General features: G+C 38.4%; 1 protein-coding gene across 1 annotated transcript in view; it reads left to right on the top strand.

Annotated features, from left to right (window-relative positions):
- LOC150089791 (uncharacterized) overlaps positions 1-14,412 on the top strand; it is a 34,034-nt gene extending 19,622 nt beyond the window's left edge. Inside the window, exons 3-6 of the mRNA XM_090368816.1 lie at positions 384-442; positions 6,464-6,598; positions 9,291-9,389; positions 14,321-14,412. Coding sequence (XP_090224942.1) covers positions 384-442; positions 6,464-6,598; positions 9,291-9,389; positions 14,321-14,371 — 344 coding nt within the window. The 3' untranslated portion in view covers positions 14,372-14,412. The remainder of the gene's footprint in view (positions 1-383; positions 443-6,463; positions 6,599-9,290; positions 9,390-14,320) is intronic.
- The last annotated feature ends 684 nt before the right edge of the window (positions 14,413-15,096 follow it).

Here is a 15,096-nt window from a genome sequence, read left to right as displayed (position 1 = left end):
TATTTTCATGAAAGTGCTGGCACAGTTAATTTTAAATTCAGTATAATTCAGTCTTGTAAGTAAAATTCTCTCTTATTCTACAAAAGTTTTCTATAGGATTTTACGGTTGTAAATTGACTTTGTTGCAATACCAGAGAATATTAATATCATTTAAATTACAACATTTGAATCTGTACAAATTTAATTTGTTAAATTAAAATTTTGAATTTGTTAAATTAAAATTTTGAATTTGTTAAATTAAACATTTGAATTTGTGAAATTAAACATTTGGATTTGTTAATTTGAAAATGTTCTGTGATATCATAAATTCAAAATTTCATCCTTCTAGATTCTCTAAAGAAGAAACATAAAACCGAAACGAGCCTTTTTTATTTTCATTGCAGTTTTAACAGAAGACCAGCTTATAAACCATCTGCATTGCTTTAATAAAGAGTTCTACAATGTAAATATGCTTCTTTCAGTGTACAATTATTTACTTAAAATATAATGTTATAATAACTATTTTTGTTTGTGTTAATCCTGCCTGAAATTTATAATATCTGGATTAACTAACATACTTATTTTCCTGCAGAAATTTGGATCTATGGTTAAGGCCCTAATAAATATAAAACTAACTGCTCGTAATTAATGATTAATCTGGAGTTGTGACCTGTACCATTATTTGTAGTTTGAAACATGGGAAATTTGATCTGCAACAATCAACATGGCCTCTTATTAATAATAAATGAAGATAAAGGTTCGAAACACGCATTTCACGAGTGTACTTGTTTACGCTCCGTTGAGAAAAATCCTATGAAATGTAAAAAATCTGCTCCAATTACAGTAACTTTACACCCACCCACACACATAGAAAAGTCGTGTGTAGTCACCCAACTTGGGGTACAGCAGTGACAAAAAGTCAGGTGAGCATATTGTGGGAAGAGATTTTTTGTTTTCTTATTTCTTTTATCCTTTGTTTTTTTATTATTATCTTTCTTTGTCTTATTATACATTTAACTGAGGTTTTCTTAGGTGCCCTCACACCTACTAGACCCCACTCTTTGCCACCTGACTGCTATGCTGTGCAAATATCACAGATGATTCTCAAGCTTTTGAGGGTAATTTCCAATGATTCCCCTTAATCAGAGACCAGGACTCTCTCGCCTATTTGCGGGAGAGCAAGCTCTTAACTAGGAAAGCAAGGCGTGTGTTGATTAGACTAACAGGACTCAAGTGAAAACAAAACATGAAACATGAAACAAAACATTGTATATAATATTGTATATGTGTATTACATACACATATACAATATTATATACAATTGAATAAAAAAAACCCATAGATTCCAAATATACACAGTCGACTCAGAGATAACTTGCATAATCATTCTAATTACAGTTTCCATTCACTAGATAATCTGAGTTTACCATTATATGAAAACACCTGATTCATTCTTCTTGCCCTAACTAACTCTTAACACTTATACATTCACTATACTCATGTCATTCTTCTTCTTCTTTGGTCCTTAGCTGGCAGCTGGAGGAGGCGGTTGGCCCCGCAACCAGTATGCTGCTGTAGGTGCCGCAGGGTTTCGGACTTGCTCTGTGATGTTCTTCCATACTTTACGATTCATGGCGTCAGTCCTGGTCTGGTTAAGGTCGAGACGTCGGCTCTTCAAGTCATTTTCCACTTGCTTGGCCCACGTTTTCCTAAGCGCGGTCCGTTGGATGCTCCATTGGGTGGGTCGTTGTCTCCAAAGGAGTGTGGATGGTTTTCTGTTCGTGCCCATTCTACATACGTGGCCAAACCATCTAAGCCTTCGCTTCTGGATTTGGTCGGCAATGGTTGGTTGCTGTTGGCATCTGGTGCGGATGGCATCATTAGTGATGCGGTCACGAAGTGAGATGCCCAAAATCTGCCGCAGGCATCGCATTTGGAATACCTCAAGTTTGTTTAAATCTAGCTTGAGACAAATCCATGTTTCTGATCCATAAAGGAGAATGGGCAGGATCAAAGTACGGAAGAGTCGGATTTTAGTCTTTGAGGAAATGTTGGTCCTCTTCCACAGACACCATTTGAGCGAGGCGAACGCAGTGGCCGCCTGTCCAATTCTGCTGTGGATTTCCATGGTGGATGCAACTTTCTTCTCCTGGACCAGCGACCCAAGGTATTTAAAGTCCTGCACTTTCGCGATCTGGACGCCTTCGAGATAAATGGTGGCTTGCGACCCATCTGTTGTCAGGGCCTTTGTCTTATCAGCATTGATCTTCAAACCGTATGGCCGGGCAATGCGGGCAATGTCGTAGAGGATGTCCGTGGCTTCAGAGTCGTTACCAGCAAAGATAGCACTATCATCGGAAAACATTAGGTCAGTCACATAGTGATCCTTGTCATATTGTATGCCCCGTCTGTTTCTGAATGCTTGCCTCATAATGGCGTCGACCACGATGTTGAAAAGCAACGGGGAGGCTACATCCCCTTGGCGGACTCCAGTTTGGATAGTAAATTCCTCGGATAAATCGTTCTGGATGCGCACCTGGCTGGTTAAACCGTTCTATGCAGTTTGGAGGAGTGTGATGACTTTTCGAGGTACATGTTCGACCTCTAGTAGTTTCCATAAGGCAAGCCGATGGACACAGTCGAAAGCAGACTTAAAGTCAATGAAAACAATGACGGTTCGCTGTCCGCACCGGATCCTCTCCTCCATCAGCTGACGGATGGCAAAGATTTGATCACAGCATCCTCGCCCGGGTTTAAATTCCGCCTGTTCTTCTCGACTGGTTTGCTCGCAATGTTTTTGCAGCCTTGACTGGATGATCTTCATAAAGACCTTTCCGATGATGGAAAGGAGGCTGATGCCACGGTAGTTCTTGCAATCCCGGTTATCACCTTTCTTGTGGATCGGTATGATAATGGCTTTCCTCCATGTTAGCGGAATTTGTTCAGTGCACCAGATGGTTTTGAGGAGTGAGTGTAGTCGGCGAAGCAGTACATCTCCCCCGGCTTTGATCGCTTCTGTGGTGACTTGGTCCACTCCTGGTGCCCTGTCATTCTTTAGGGATTGTATGGCTGCTTTCACTTCTTCTAGTGTAGGCTCAACATCGACCATGGAGACTTCAGGGGGATCGATCGATAGTGCGGCTTCTGGCGGTTCCTGAGGTGGGTCGTGATTATACAATGCTTTGAAGAATTCACTCCACCGTTGCAGGCGTTCGGACGATGATCGCACGAAGGTCCCATCAGCATTCTTGATGTTGTCACTAGTCAATTTGGTCTTTCCACTCAGACATCTGAGGGTACGGTAGAGAGTGCGGTACTCGTTCTTGGATGCCGCCACTTCAAGATCGTCTGCCACTTGGTTCCAGTATGCTTCTCTTTCCTCTGTCATCCTCTGTCGGACTTCTCGGTTTAGCTGCCGGTACCGTTCAAAGTCGACCAACTTTGCCTGTTTCCGTTTGTCCACGAGGTCGACGCACTCGTCTGATATCCATGGTTGCGTTCGACGTCGGGCAGGTGGACATAGGGGCTTGGCACATTCCAGGATGGCATCAGAGATCTGCTTTTCTTCTTCATTTATATGCTCGGGCACGGCTAGCGTCTCGAAGCGGTTGGATAGGGCGTTGTTGGCAGCATTCATTAGCTGCCTCCAGTCCAGCTTGGCTGACCGAGATGACCTTTTTGCATGCCGTAATTTGAGCTGCACCTTAGCCCAGATGAGGTAGTGATCAGATCCGCAATCAGGTCCCCTCATGGCACGAACGTCCATGAGTGATGAGCGAAATCGGGCGTTGATCAGACTCATGTCATTACTCCTGGATACAATTCCGTTTCTTATATTAACAATCAAATAAAGTATTTGATTGTTAATATAATTGATTCAATCAAATAATTGATTTGATTCAATCAAATATTATAATAACAATCAACCAATCAGTAGAGACTTTTCCTAAAGTCTCTAATTGTCACTAGTCATTCAGATAAACCAACCATCTTCATCATTAAAACATTACATTCAGAGTTTCTCATACAACTTACTTGTCTATAACTTTAAAACATATTCAGAATCTTTCTTTGTAAGTTTACTACCCTTCCTAACACATTATATCTGTTTTATCAATCTCATCTAGTTTTCATTCCTTAGTTTCCTTTTCATTATACACTAACCCCTTTTAACATAATAAACTCTGTTTTCTACTTGAGAGAAAGATTTTCTTTCTCTTTACTTTCTAGTAATACCCCCTTTTCATTAATTATTATACTATTTCACTAACAGTCCTTCTTGCTAACTTAGTGTACTTAATATATTGCTCACCAACTTCTATATTTTTCTTTCCTTTTCAGGGAGGTTTCAGGCTTCCATCTTGGGCTATCTTCTATGGCTCTCCTTTATCTGCTTTCTCCTGAATCTGCTTCAGATAACTTTCCGGAACTCTTGGCTACATGGGTCTGGTGTCCCTTCTCCGTTTTGAATGCGCAACTCCTCCCTTACTAAAGATCATTCTGATGCATCTTGCTCCAAGAGGTCGTTACCTATCCTGGCACACTTACTGTCTTTCATAACTCCTTTTCCTTATCATCCTTGCCCTTCCCGTTACTCCTACCATTAACTATTTTTTTCCATTACAGTCTAGGCCCCTTTCTATCACTCCCTACATTTCTACACTCCCGACTTACTTTATTTTTCTCTCCTCCGACTTTCCCCCCTCCCCAAACTCCTTTTTTCTTGTTTTTCGAGAGAGGACACTTTCTTTCCTGCGCTCTCTCTTTTGTTCCCCTGAACTCCATACCGCCTCCGTTCAGGACATTCAACCAATCTTCCCCTTTGTATTTAAATTTACGTTCCGTTTCATTCGCTATCATTTTCCCATGCTGTCCCTTTAGCGCGCGATCCAACCTTCTTTTTGAATATTCTTAATTTTGCTTCCCAGGCATTATGCCCCTTTGATGTCGGCTGGCCACTTCCACAAACAGTCATTTCCATTTCTCGCCTTGCCTTCTAAAGCATTAGCAACTTCCCATCACAGACAGCCAGACGCCAGTCTTAATTTGAAACCGAACATTTGACCTGCACCTGTTTCCTGTTTAGTCTGACGGTGTAGCCGATCATGTGGACATGTGTGTGTATAGGTAGGGTGGCTCCTAGAACGTCCGTTCAAATCCACCTCGTTTCTTTGTACGTTGAACAGACTCTGCAAAACAGGCCAGCGTGTAATATAGTGCAATGTTCGTGTAGTTTAATGCATGTTATGTTGTTGTGTTATGCTGACCTCTTGGCTACCCAGAAGCAGCTATCACCAGGAAGACTGCTTCTAGATACTAGTCCACACCACGGGAAGGTGGGCCAGTTCCAGTAGATGGGACGCATAAGGTCTCAGGTTATGAGACAACAACACTTTAAAAAAAAAAAAATCCTCTGGGGGCCCAATCCAGAGCTTAAAAAAAAAAAAAAAAAATATATATATATATATATATATATATATATATAAAAATAAAATAAATAAAAAAATATATATATAAATAAAAAATAAATAAAAAAAAAAAAAAAAACCGAGCAACCCCTTTCACGCCTATTCACAAATGACCCCCGCTACCTATTCCAGCTGTCTCTGTTTGTTTTCGTGTATATGGGGAGCTGAAAGGTTATCCGTCTGCTACTAGTTATTCTCACGCTTACCCCATCCCTTCATTTACTTTTCTCCTGATTTAATCTCACCTTGCGAAAAAGCCACTATCTTTATTTTATTAAATTTGTAACATTTTTTCATCTTTCAATATCACTATATCTAACGTTTTTTTTTTTCTAATTAATCTCTTAGTTCGCTAAAGACAACCCAGCTATCGTCATTTAAATTAACTTGTAAGATCTTATATCTTACAATATGACTCATCAAATGTTTGTGGAGATCGAGATGTGCGAGATCGGTAAAAGTAAAATTATCGTTTTATTAAAGAGTTATTCATTTTGGGCTGATTTTTGAAGTAGGCTGTACTTATTTCCTGCTAAATCGCGACATGAAATATACAAGATATTCTGTTAAATTTACTTTACATTTATTTTTCGTTTATATGCCTTCAGTAGAGTAAACGTCAATAACTGCAAAGTATTACCAAATTCGAATATAAAATGAGAATATGCCAGTCACCTATACGAACTGCAACAACGAATGAAGAAAGGGGAGTGGAAATATTGAGATAAAGAATGCTGCAGAAGGAATGTGCTCGCTTCTAAATTAATTTAGAAAATGCCATTAATTAAAATTTAGCGGCGCCCCCTTGATGACACTTTTCTAAAAATGCCCTCATTCCAACCTCATTGTGAAGGATGAAACAATATGAGATACAGATGAAATGATGTCTTTCACACTACGATCATAGTTTTTCTTTAAGACTTTTCTATGGTGTATCTACTCCGATATTATATATAATAACATATGCAACATATAATGCTATAATATTGATATAGTTTTTCATTTTATTCTTAAAGATAATAGATATGTATTTGGATTGTTTGAAAGCTGTCGGAGAAGATTACTGCCAGGGCTACAAAGATGTTGTCAAATTCATCTGCAGAGATGTTTGGAATGACTCTGACTGTAACTGCAACCATAACGCTAGTGAGGTAAACTTACACATGTTTCTGGGGTTTATTATAAATGTCATACGCAAGTTCTGAAGCATATATTTTTAAAGATAATTCAGCGAGGAGTAAAGCAGTTGAAATGATGCTTTTCATAACCTTTAATTAGCAAGTTGCAAGGATAAATAGTAATTAAAAACCAATATATTTACTGAATTTTATAAATAGTAATAATTTAAATCGGAATTAAAATTTCTAGCTACGTTATAGTTGACGGAGGCCGAGTGGCGTCGCCAGAATTTTTGGATCCCTACACGAAGAGCCCCAGACACCTTCCCTCTACTTTTTACAAAATGAAACGCCATATTTTATTCTCAAAATATTATTTATACTGTATATTTTTAGTAATTTTCAATAAATGTGAACTATAAAAACCAAAACAAAATTGGGATCTCAAAATAAACAATTTAATAATGTGCTAGTTGTAATGGGAAAAGTTTGTAAGATGTTGCAATTGATTTCAGAAATATTTATAATCTACTGGCAGCATTTGAGAAAGAAATATTCCTTTCAGTGCTTTTAAAGATATACTTAGCGTGACAAAAAAAGACTTTACCCTTCCTGTACATAAATTAGGTAATTATTGAAGTTAAAAACGTTATTACTGGCATTATTCCAAAAATGTGTAACGAAAAACCGTCATGTGGAAGCGTTAGGGAAGTGACGTTATCTTCAGCTATACGTCCATAATGTGGACGTATAACATATTGTTGGAAACCTAAGGAATTTAAAAACAGAAAGATTAAGGTTTTAAGATACAAAAAAACTTTCGGAAATGCGTTAATTAGAAAATGCATCTGGTTTCAAGTGACCTGGTGTTTTCAGATTGAATGTAATTTGTTTTCTTTAAAATTAAACTGTGAGGCTGGAAAAGAGTTCTGCACATTATGAAAACATTCTTCAACTTTGACGTGTCATCAGATCTTTCGATAAATATTACACGTATTGAAATATTACATGTAATGTGTTTAGTCGTGAACTAAAATCTCTTCAGTGTAAAAAAATTATATATCCTACTTTAGTGATCACACACCAATACTTTCAGTAACCGATATGTAATTATTATTAATAAAATAAAAACATTGTTCTATTATTGTCCATGAATTTTATTAATAACTGAAAATTAAAACGTTTTTCACGCCTGCCGATGACTCTTAAACGTAAAACACGTTAAATGTGCTAGCGGCAGGACACATTATGTACTGCTACAGAATTAGTTAACTTTTTTTTTTCATTAAAAATATAGTAATTATAGAAATAAATGAAAAAAAAAATGTAAGAATTGATCCCAGTCTTCCTTACTGTGCAGTGAATTCAAATATAAATCTTTTATCCATCATGTAGAGGTTTCAAAATAACTGTGCCATTTTTAAAAATTTTTAAACAGACCCGTATAGGCCCCCGTTGCCTTTTAAGTTTACTGTGCTATTTACCTGCAGTCATCCACATCACACGTTCTCCAATGTAGTATCAAAAGGGTGCATAAACAGGCTTTCCATTTTTTAATATTTATGTGAAGTAAAGAGAGGCAGAAAGCGTCACATAAGTGTTATTTAAAGACATCCAGAAAAGAATAGTTTACAGGGAGCAAAGTGGTAGAATAGTGTGGACTGTCATTTCACTACGTAGTGGATTCAGTTGGGTTTACTAGGAAGAATTTTGGTGGAAAGCAACGAACACTTATTAACACTCAGTGGACAGCTTATTTGGTACACCTCTCTCTCTTGCGAGGTCGGATTGGATTTTTGGATTAATTTCCAAACAATGAAAGCCACGAGGCTTCAGTGGATCGACTTTATACCGTGTGTTGTTCTAACTCCAGTTCGTCAGCATGATGAAAAATTGGGGATCCGCAACGTAGACGCACTTCGTGTTGAGCGGTGGTTACGGACGCTGCTGCTTCCACACAATGTGTTGTAAAGGCCTGGGTCTGATTACCTTCAATTGTGGAGGAAGTTGTTTGAGCTTTTTTATGCTGTAGTCGATCGCCGGGGAACGTTCCAGAGATTTCATTTTAAGAAAAAGAAATAAATTTATAGACAGATGGTCGTGGACGCGAAACTATATTTCGTCCATTCCTCGTCAGTACAAAAAATTAACAAATAAAATAAATACTTCGTCTTAATGTTGTTAATTTCAAAAAAATAATTCAAATGAAATAAATATTAAGAATTTACAGTTTCTTACAGAACTTACAGTTTCCCATGTGAAACTGTAAGATTATTCGACGTTTTCCCAGGGAAGTCATTCGATTCTACTTCACTACGTTCTTCGGGTAATCGACGATCCCAATCGCTGAGTTCTTTTTGCTTATCTGACCATCAGCACTCACGCTTATACATACGCCTACATGATCACGACCTTGCCTTTTTAAATACATCGACTACTATTGACTTTTGAGGCACAAACGTATGCTTGACAAGCAATTAGAAATTGTAGATTTGCATCCGACACAAATCTCTTCGAAACTCCTCTTGTTTGTGATATCTCTACATCTTGCTGGCTTTTAAACCTTTTTCTTCTATTGCACACATTTAGTCCGCTTGGTTCACTACTTTGGATAGGTTGTCCGAATTATTTTGTTGGGACAGTATACTGTATGAGTATTGATTAATAAACTGAAATAACAATAAAAATTACTTTATAATTATTTTAAAATAATTTATTCGTATAGATTCGGAAACAATGGGTGGACTGCATCACTGAAGAATTCGAAAATGCTACTGGGTTACCTTTGATTTTACAAGCAGACGCTTACCTCAACGCAAGTGTGGTAAGTTGGGCTTCCTTCTGACCTCGACGAAATAATTTTCACAATTACACCTGCACTATTATTATGCATTCGACGGATATGTACACTGAGTGCCACTTTATTAAGTACACGTACCCTTTCATGAAATGGAGTTCATTTTCAGCAAAGACCTCACTTGTTCATAGCATGCGATATAAAGTAGGTGGGCAGATACACAGGAATACTGCACGTGCGTGGAAAGCATTGCGAGAATAGGCAAGTCGAAAGATTTAAGTGCCTTTGAACGCGGCGTGATAGCCGGCATCACATGCGCCGATATGAGTATTTCACAAACTGCAACCCTGATGAGGTTTCGACGTACGATTATGCGTTGAGGGTGGCGAGATGGTTCCAATCACCAAAAACATTCGGCCAGCGGCGATCCAGTGGTCGAAAACAGCTCGTTGATGCGAGAGACAAAATGATGCTGACAGGCTTGTGCAGGGCAACAGAAATGCTACAGTGAGTCAAATAGCAACCCATTACAATAGTAGAAACCAAAGGGGCATTTCAGAATGCAGAATTCATCGTACCTTGTCAGAGATATAGTAGCTTCGATCGAACTGGGTTTCACTTTTGTCAAAAAAAAAAATAATAAATAAATAAAATTAATAAATAAGACGGTATACATAGTTGTATAGTATTTTGTGGAAGGTGCCACCGCTGGTTTCCCACATCTGCGCCATGGTACTTTGTGAAGAATTATAGAATCTCTGTAAAAGCCAGAAAAAGTGTGGTGTCTGGTTTGTGACAAAGTAGTGCTATGTTCTGTTGTTCTGTCTCTGGCTGCTTGACCGCAGGGCGCCTAGGGGAACCCCCACTTTGCCCGCCACCATCACTGGGAGTTGAGCCAGGCTGCCCATTATACTCTGGCTAGCCTTCGTCACGGTTGCCTGAACTTCCTGACGGATAGAAGTAAAAAAAAAATATATATATATATATAAATAATAAATATAAAAATAATAAAAAAAATAATAAAATAAAATGAAAATAAAATAAAATAAAAAATATATATATAAATAATTAAATAAAATAATAAATAGCTAGAAGAGAGGAAGATAGAAGACACGAGGATTGAAAGGGGAATGAATTTGGATGGATTGACAGTGGAGAATTAATCCACCCTAGTTTAAGCAAAGTATAGAAAAGGGTGTGGATTTAAAAGTCATAGGCGACAGGCGTCCCTGTGTAATTGCCAATGGCATAGTGCCTGTATATCCCGCACTGTGGTCAGTGCCAGCAATCGCCCTAGATCGGTGCCAGCAGAATATCCTTCTCTAATCGGGTTAACAAAGAGTTCTTTACCTATGTAAACTCTAGAAGGAAAGGGATGAATCCGATTGGTCCACTGGATATTGATGGTTCAACTGTTGATGATCCTGCTCAGGTGGCTAACAAACTAAATGAGTATTTGGCATCAACGTTCACTCATGAGGAGTTATTCAGGAAGGGGAATACCAAAGGTGTATTAAACTCTGGTAGTAAGCTAGGTAATCTTGAAATAACTGAGAGTAAAGTGGAGGAGAAATTGTTGAAAATAAACATTTGAAAGGCACCTGGGTTGGACGGAATCTATTCAGTTATATTAAAGGAGGTGGAAAAGGAAGTAAGCAAACCATTAGCCATAATTATGAGAGCTTCCTTGGACTCAGGGAGGTACCCATGGACTGGAGATCCGCAAATGTGACCCCAATTCACAATGGAGGATCAAAGGGCGACACAAGTAATTATAGACCTGTTAGTTTAATTTCTGTTTCAAGAAAATTAATGTAGGCACTGGTTAAAGAAACACTGCAGGATCAGGATCATCTAGACAAGACTTCAGTCATAGGTCGGACACAGCATGGTTTTGTTAAAGGAAAGTCTTGCCTAACCAATTTAATTAGATACTGTGATGTGGTCACAAAGGAACTGGATGCAGCAAATAACTTTGATATCATATATTTCGATCTTAGAAAGGCTTTTGATACTTTGCACATGGAAGACTGCTGCACAAATTGGAGCAGTGTGGCATTGCAGGCAAATGGCTGCTATGGATAAAGGGATGGTTGAGTGGCAGAAGACAGAGAGTGGTAATTAATGGACACTGCTTATCGTGGATTAATGTTATTAGTGGAGTACCTCAGGATTTAGTGTTGGGTCCATTGTTTCTGTATTTATAAATGATATGGATGATGGTATATCAAGCTTAATGTCCAAGATTGCAGACGATACAAAGGTTGACAGGGTTGTGAAGGACACTAATGACAGTACGCTGCTGCAACATGATCTAATAAACTGGAGCAGATGGGCTGAGAGGTGGCAAATCAAGTTTAACATTGATAAATGTAAAGTACGATTTATGGTAAGCAGTAACCCCAGAGTAGCGTATCAACTCTGTGGTACTACACTGACAGTGATAGAGAATGAAAAGGACCTGGGAGTAATTGTGCAGGCAGATATGAAGTTTTCTGAGCAGTGCAGGCGGTCTGCAAGAATAGCTCAATGGTGTCTTATCAATGATATACAAGATTTCTTTTTAGCAGGGATAAGGAGGGGAGGTGATTATTCCCTCGTATAAGGCAATGGTCAGGCCACACCTTCAGTACTACAGGTCTGGAGGCCTCATTTTAAGAAGGATGTAGAGCTGTTGGAACGAGTACAGAGAACGGCAACAAGGTTAGTGAATGGAACAAAGGGTTGCTCTTACGAAGAAAGGCTTAAGGTTTGCAAATTACAGTGTCTGGAGACCACCTGCAAGGTGATCTGATTGAGTTGTATAAAGCCTTGAATGGTTGAGCATGCTCAATGCCGATGGGACTCTTGCTCAGTATAATCACCTGAGAGGGCATTAATTCAAATTGAGGAAAGACAGATGTAGGATAGATGTGCGGAAATTTGCCTTTAGCCAGCGGGTGGTTGGTTGGTGGAACAGACTTCCATCCCTTGTAGTGGAGGTTGATATTCTAAATAAGTTTAAGGCTCAGCTGGACAGGTATTTGGAACGAACGGAGGGGTGAAATGGGAGCGGTTTTTTTTTTTTTTTTTTTTTCGGCTGATGCTGCATAAGCTTGCTTTTTTGCATCATATGCCTCTACTAATGCTAATGCATGGTCATGTCTGTGTTGTTCTGTGGGGAAGGGACATGGGGAGCTCTGAGTTCTGCAATCTTTGCTCGCTTAAGTGCAAATGTTTCCTGCGCGTAGGTGGTTAATGCTTTATAGGTATCTTCCTCGAACAGCAGAGTGAATTCTTGATTGCGAGGATTTCTCTGTATTGTGGTGAGAAATTTAAGCCGAATATTGTCGTACCTGGGCACTCGTACATGATGTGCCCCCGCAGGACTCCTCTTCACCGCAGTGGCAACGTGGATCATTCTCGATTCCCATGGCCATCAGTGTTTGTTGGAAGGATCCGTGCCCGGTGATGATAAAGGTCACATTGAGGCCAGGCGAAAACCAGGGTTGATAGCCCCCTTTGTTGTGGTGTCCCAGTCATGTTGCCATATCAGTTGTAGGTGTTGCATTATCCGTTGACTTTCCTGCGTGTGGCCGTTTGTGGTGTCAAGTTGAAAATTAAGCATTTGGGTTAGACGGTATACAGTGGGTTCAAGAATAGCAACGCTCGACAGTTTAGGATTCAAAAAATGTTGCCTGATCTGACGAATCCTAGTCCTTAGTGTTTCAACCTGACATGAGGACCAGAACATAATGAAAACGTCATGGGATCCTCCTTTCAGGTGTCAACAATGAACGCAGGTGGTGGTGGGGAAACGTTGTGCGGAGAGTTTTCGTGATACACATTCGGCATTCTTTATACCAGTGGAGAAACCTTTGGGTGCCACAGGTTATCTGGAAATTATTTCCGACCAGATGCATGAGCATCCCTTTATAATTGCGGTGTATCCATCTGCGAATGGGTCTTCCAACAAGATAATGCGCCACGCTACAAGGCTAGAATTTTACTAAACTGGTTCCATGAATAAGAAAGTGAATTCATCATATTGCGGTAGCATAAATCATCAACTCTCAATTCAATAGAGAATTTGTGGGATGAGGTAGAAGGTGCTCTTTGCAGTAGAGAATTGCAACCATTAAATCTGTGACAACTGCTGGAAGAAATTGAGTCAGTATGGACTAGCACTCCTGTGGCATTCTTTCGGCACCTCGTTGTGTCCAACCCACAAAAATTCCAGATTCTTTTGAGCTCTACAGAGGGACCTATTTCCTATTAGGCAGGTTTTCCTAATAAAGTGGCTAATAAAGTACACTCAGTGGATATTCATTTTGACATTAACGTATTATGAATTTTACTATATAATTTGAAGTTGTTTGTAAATATTACTCATTTATGTAATTTAAAAGTAAGCTTATGTATTATATATGTCCAGCTATATTTAAGAGAGAGAGAGAGAGAGAGAGAGAGAGAGAGAGAGAGAGAGCAATTTGATCCTTCATAGTCACAAGGGCAGTGATTCCATTGGAAGCAACAAATGATTATTATGAAGCGAAAGTAATTAAACCATGTTGGTCGTAATGACAAATTTCAATGTATCGTTTCATTTTGAAAATATTTCTTCTAATTTCTAAGATAATTATCAGGAGACAAAGTGGTATTTTGCTCCATGCTGCCTTTAAGGTACCACTAAGGTCCACAAAAGAATGGATCGCCTTGGGCTTGTCTTAATTATGTCTCCAACTAGGGATTATTAAGTTACTGAGCAATAGAAAACAGATAAACATTTTCCCCTTTATGATGCCTAACTGTTAATTCCGTCAGTGGGGTATTCTTATCATGGAACAGCTCTCTGATAGGACAGTATAGAAGCAATATCTTATAGTTTGTTCATTTATAAATTCATTTTGTCCTATAGTTTCATTATATTTTATAAATTAGTTCTGACTTCAAATTTTGGTCTTTTTTTTATTTTACAGGAATGTGGAATTGATCTCACTCCTCTTCTGTGTGCATTAAACCGACCTTAAACATTCTATAGTTGCTTAACTGTCTAATAGGTATTGACCAGAAAAAAAAAGACCTTCGCATTTTATTAATTTTATGTATAATATATGATGCATAAATTCTTTTATTGTCAAATAATATATTTTTAATAATGTAATGAAAATTGGATGAATAAATACTTTTTTTTTTGTTTTAATATTGCTTATTTGTGCGAGTGTTTGGTTTTGGACATTCATATGAATAAATTATTTCTTTATTTATTTTGCAAAAGTCATGGCGGGAAATTAATTGGATTTTTAAAGTGAGCAGGATTAGTTAGTTTTGATGGAAGCCATGGAGTCCTCTTTAAACTTTTTTAAATCCCAGAAAGAGAAAAGATATAACGGTTTAGTTGGCAGAAGTTTCTTGGGAGTGATGATTGAAAGCAGCTCAAGTACTCCGTGAACATTATAGTAGTTTCGACATGACACATTAGATAGTTGGAGAGAGAGCTAAAATTGAATCCATCCCGTCAGAGACTGGAAAATTCTCAAAATCTTCTGATTAGCAATCTTAGATGTCAGATGTGGGACATAGAAATTACCTCCCTGACTTTTTCTAGGTTTTCATCCCTCACAATATGAAAATTATCCCCGAACCAATACTTCTGCAGACAGCAGGCATAACAATCAGTGAGAAATAGAGTAGCAAAACAAAACAAATAAACAAAATAACACAACAAAAAAATAATAATAATAAATTTGAGCAT

This window comes from Mastigoproctus giganteus, chromosome 2 (genome assembly GCF_048544385.1).
Source record: "Mastigoproctus giganteus isolate SK-2022 chromosome 2, ASM4854438v1, whole genome shotgun sequence".
Taxonomy (NCBI): Eukaryota; Metazoa; Arthropoda; class Arachnida; order Uropygi; family Thelyphonidae; genus Mastigoproctus; species Mastigoproctus giganteus.
Note: the sequence above shows the minus strand (reverse complement) of the source record. Positions and strands in the feature narration are given on the sequence as shown.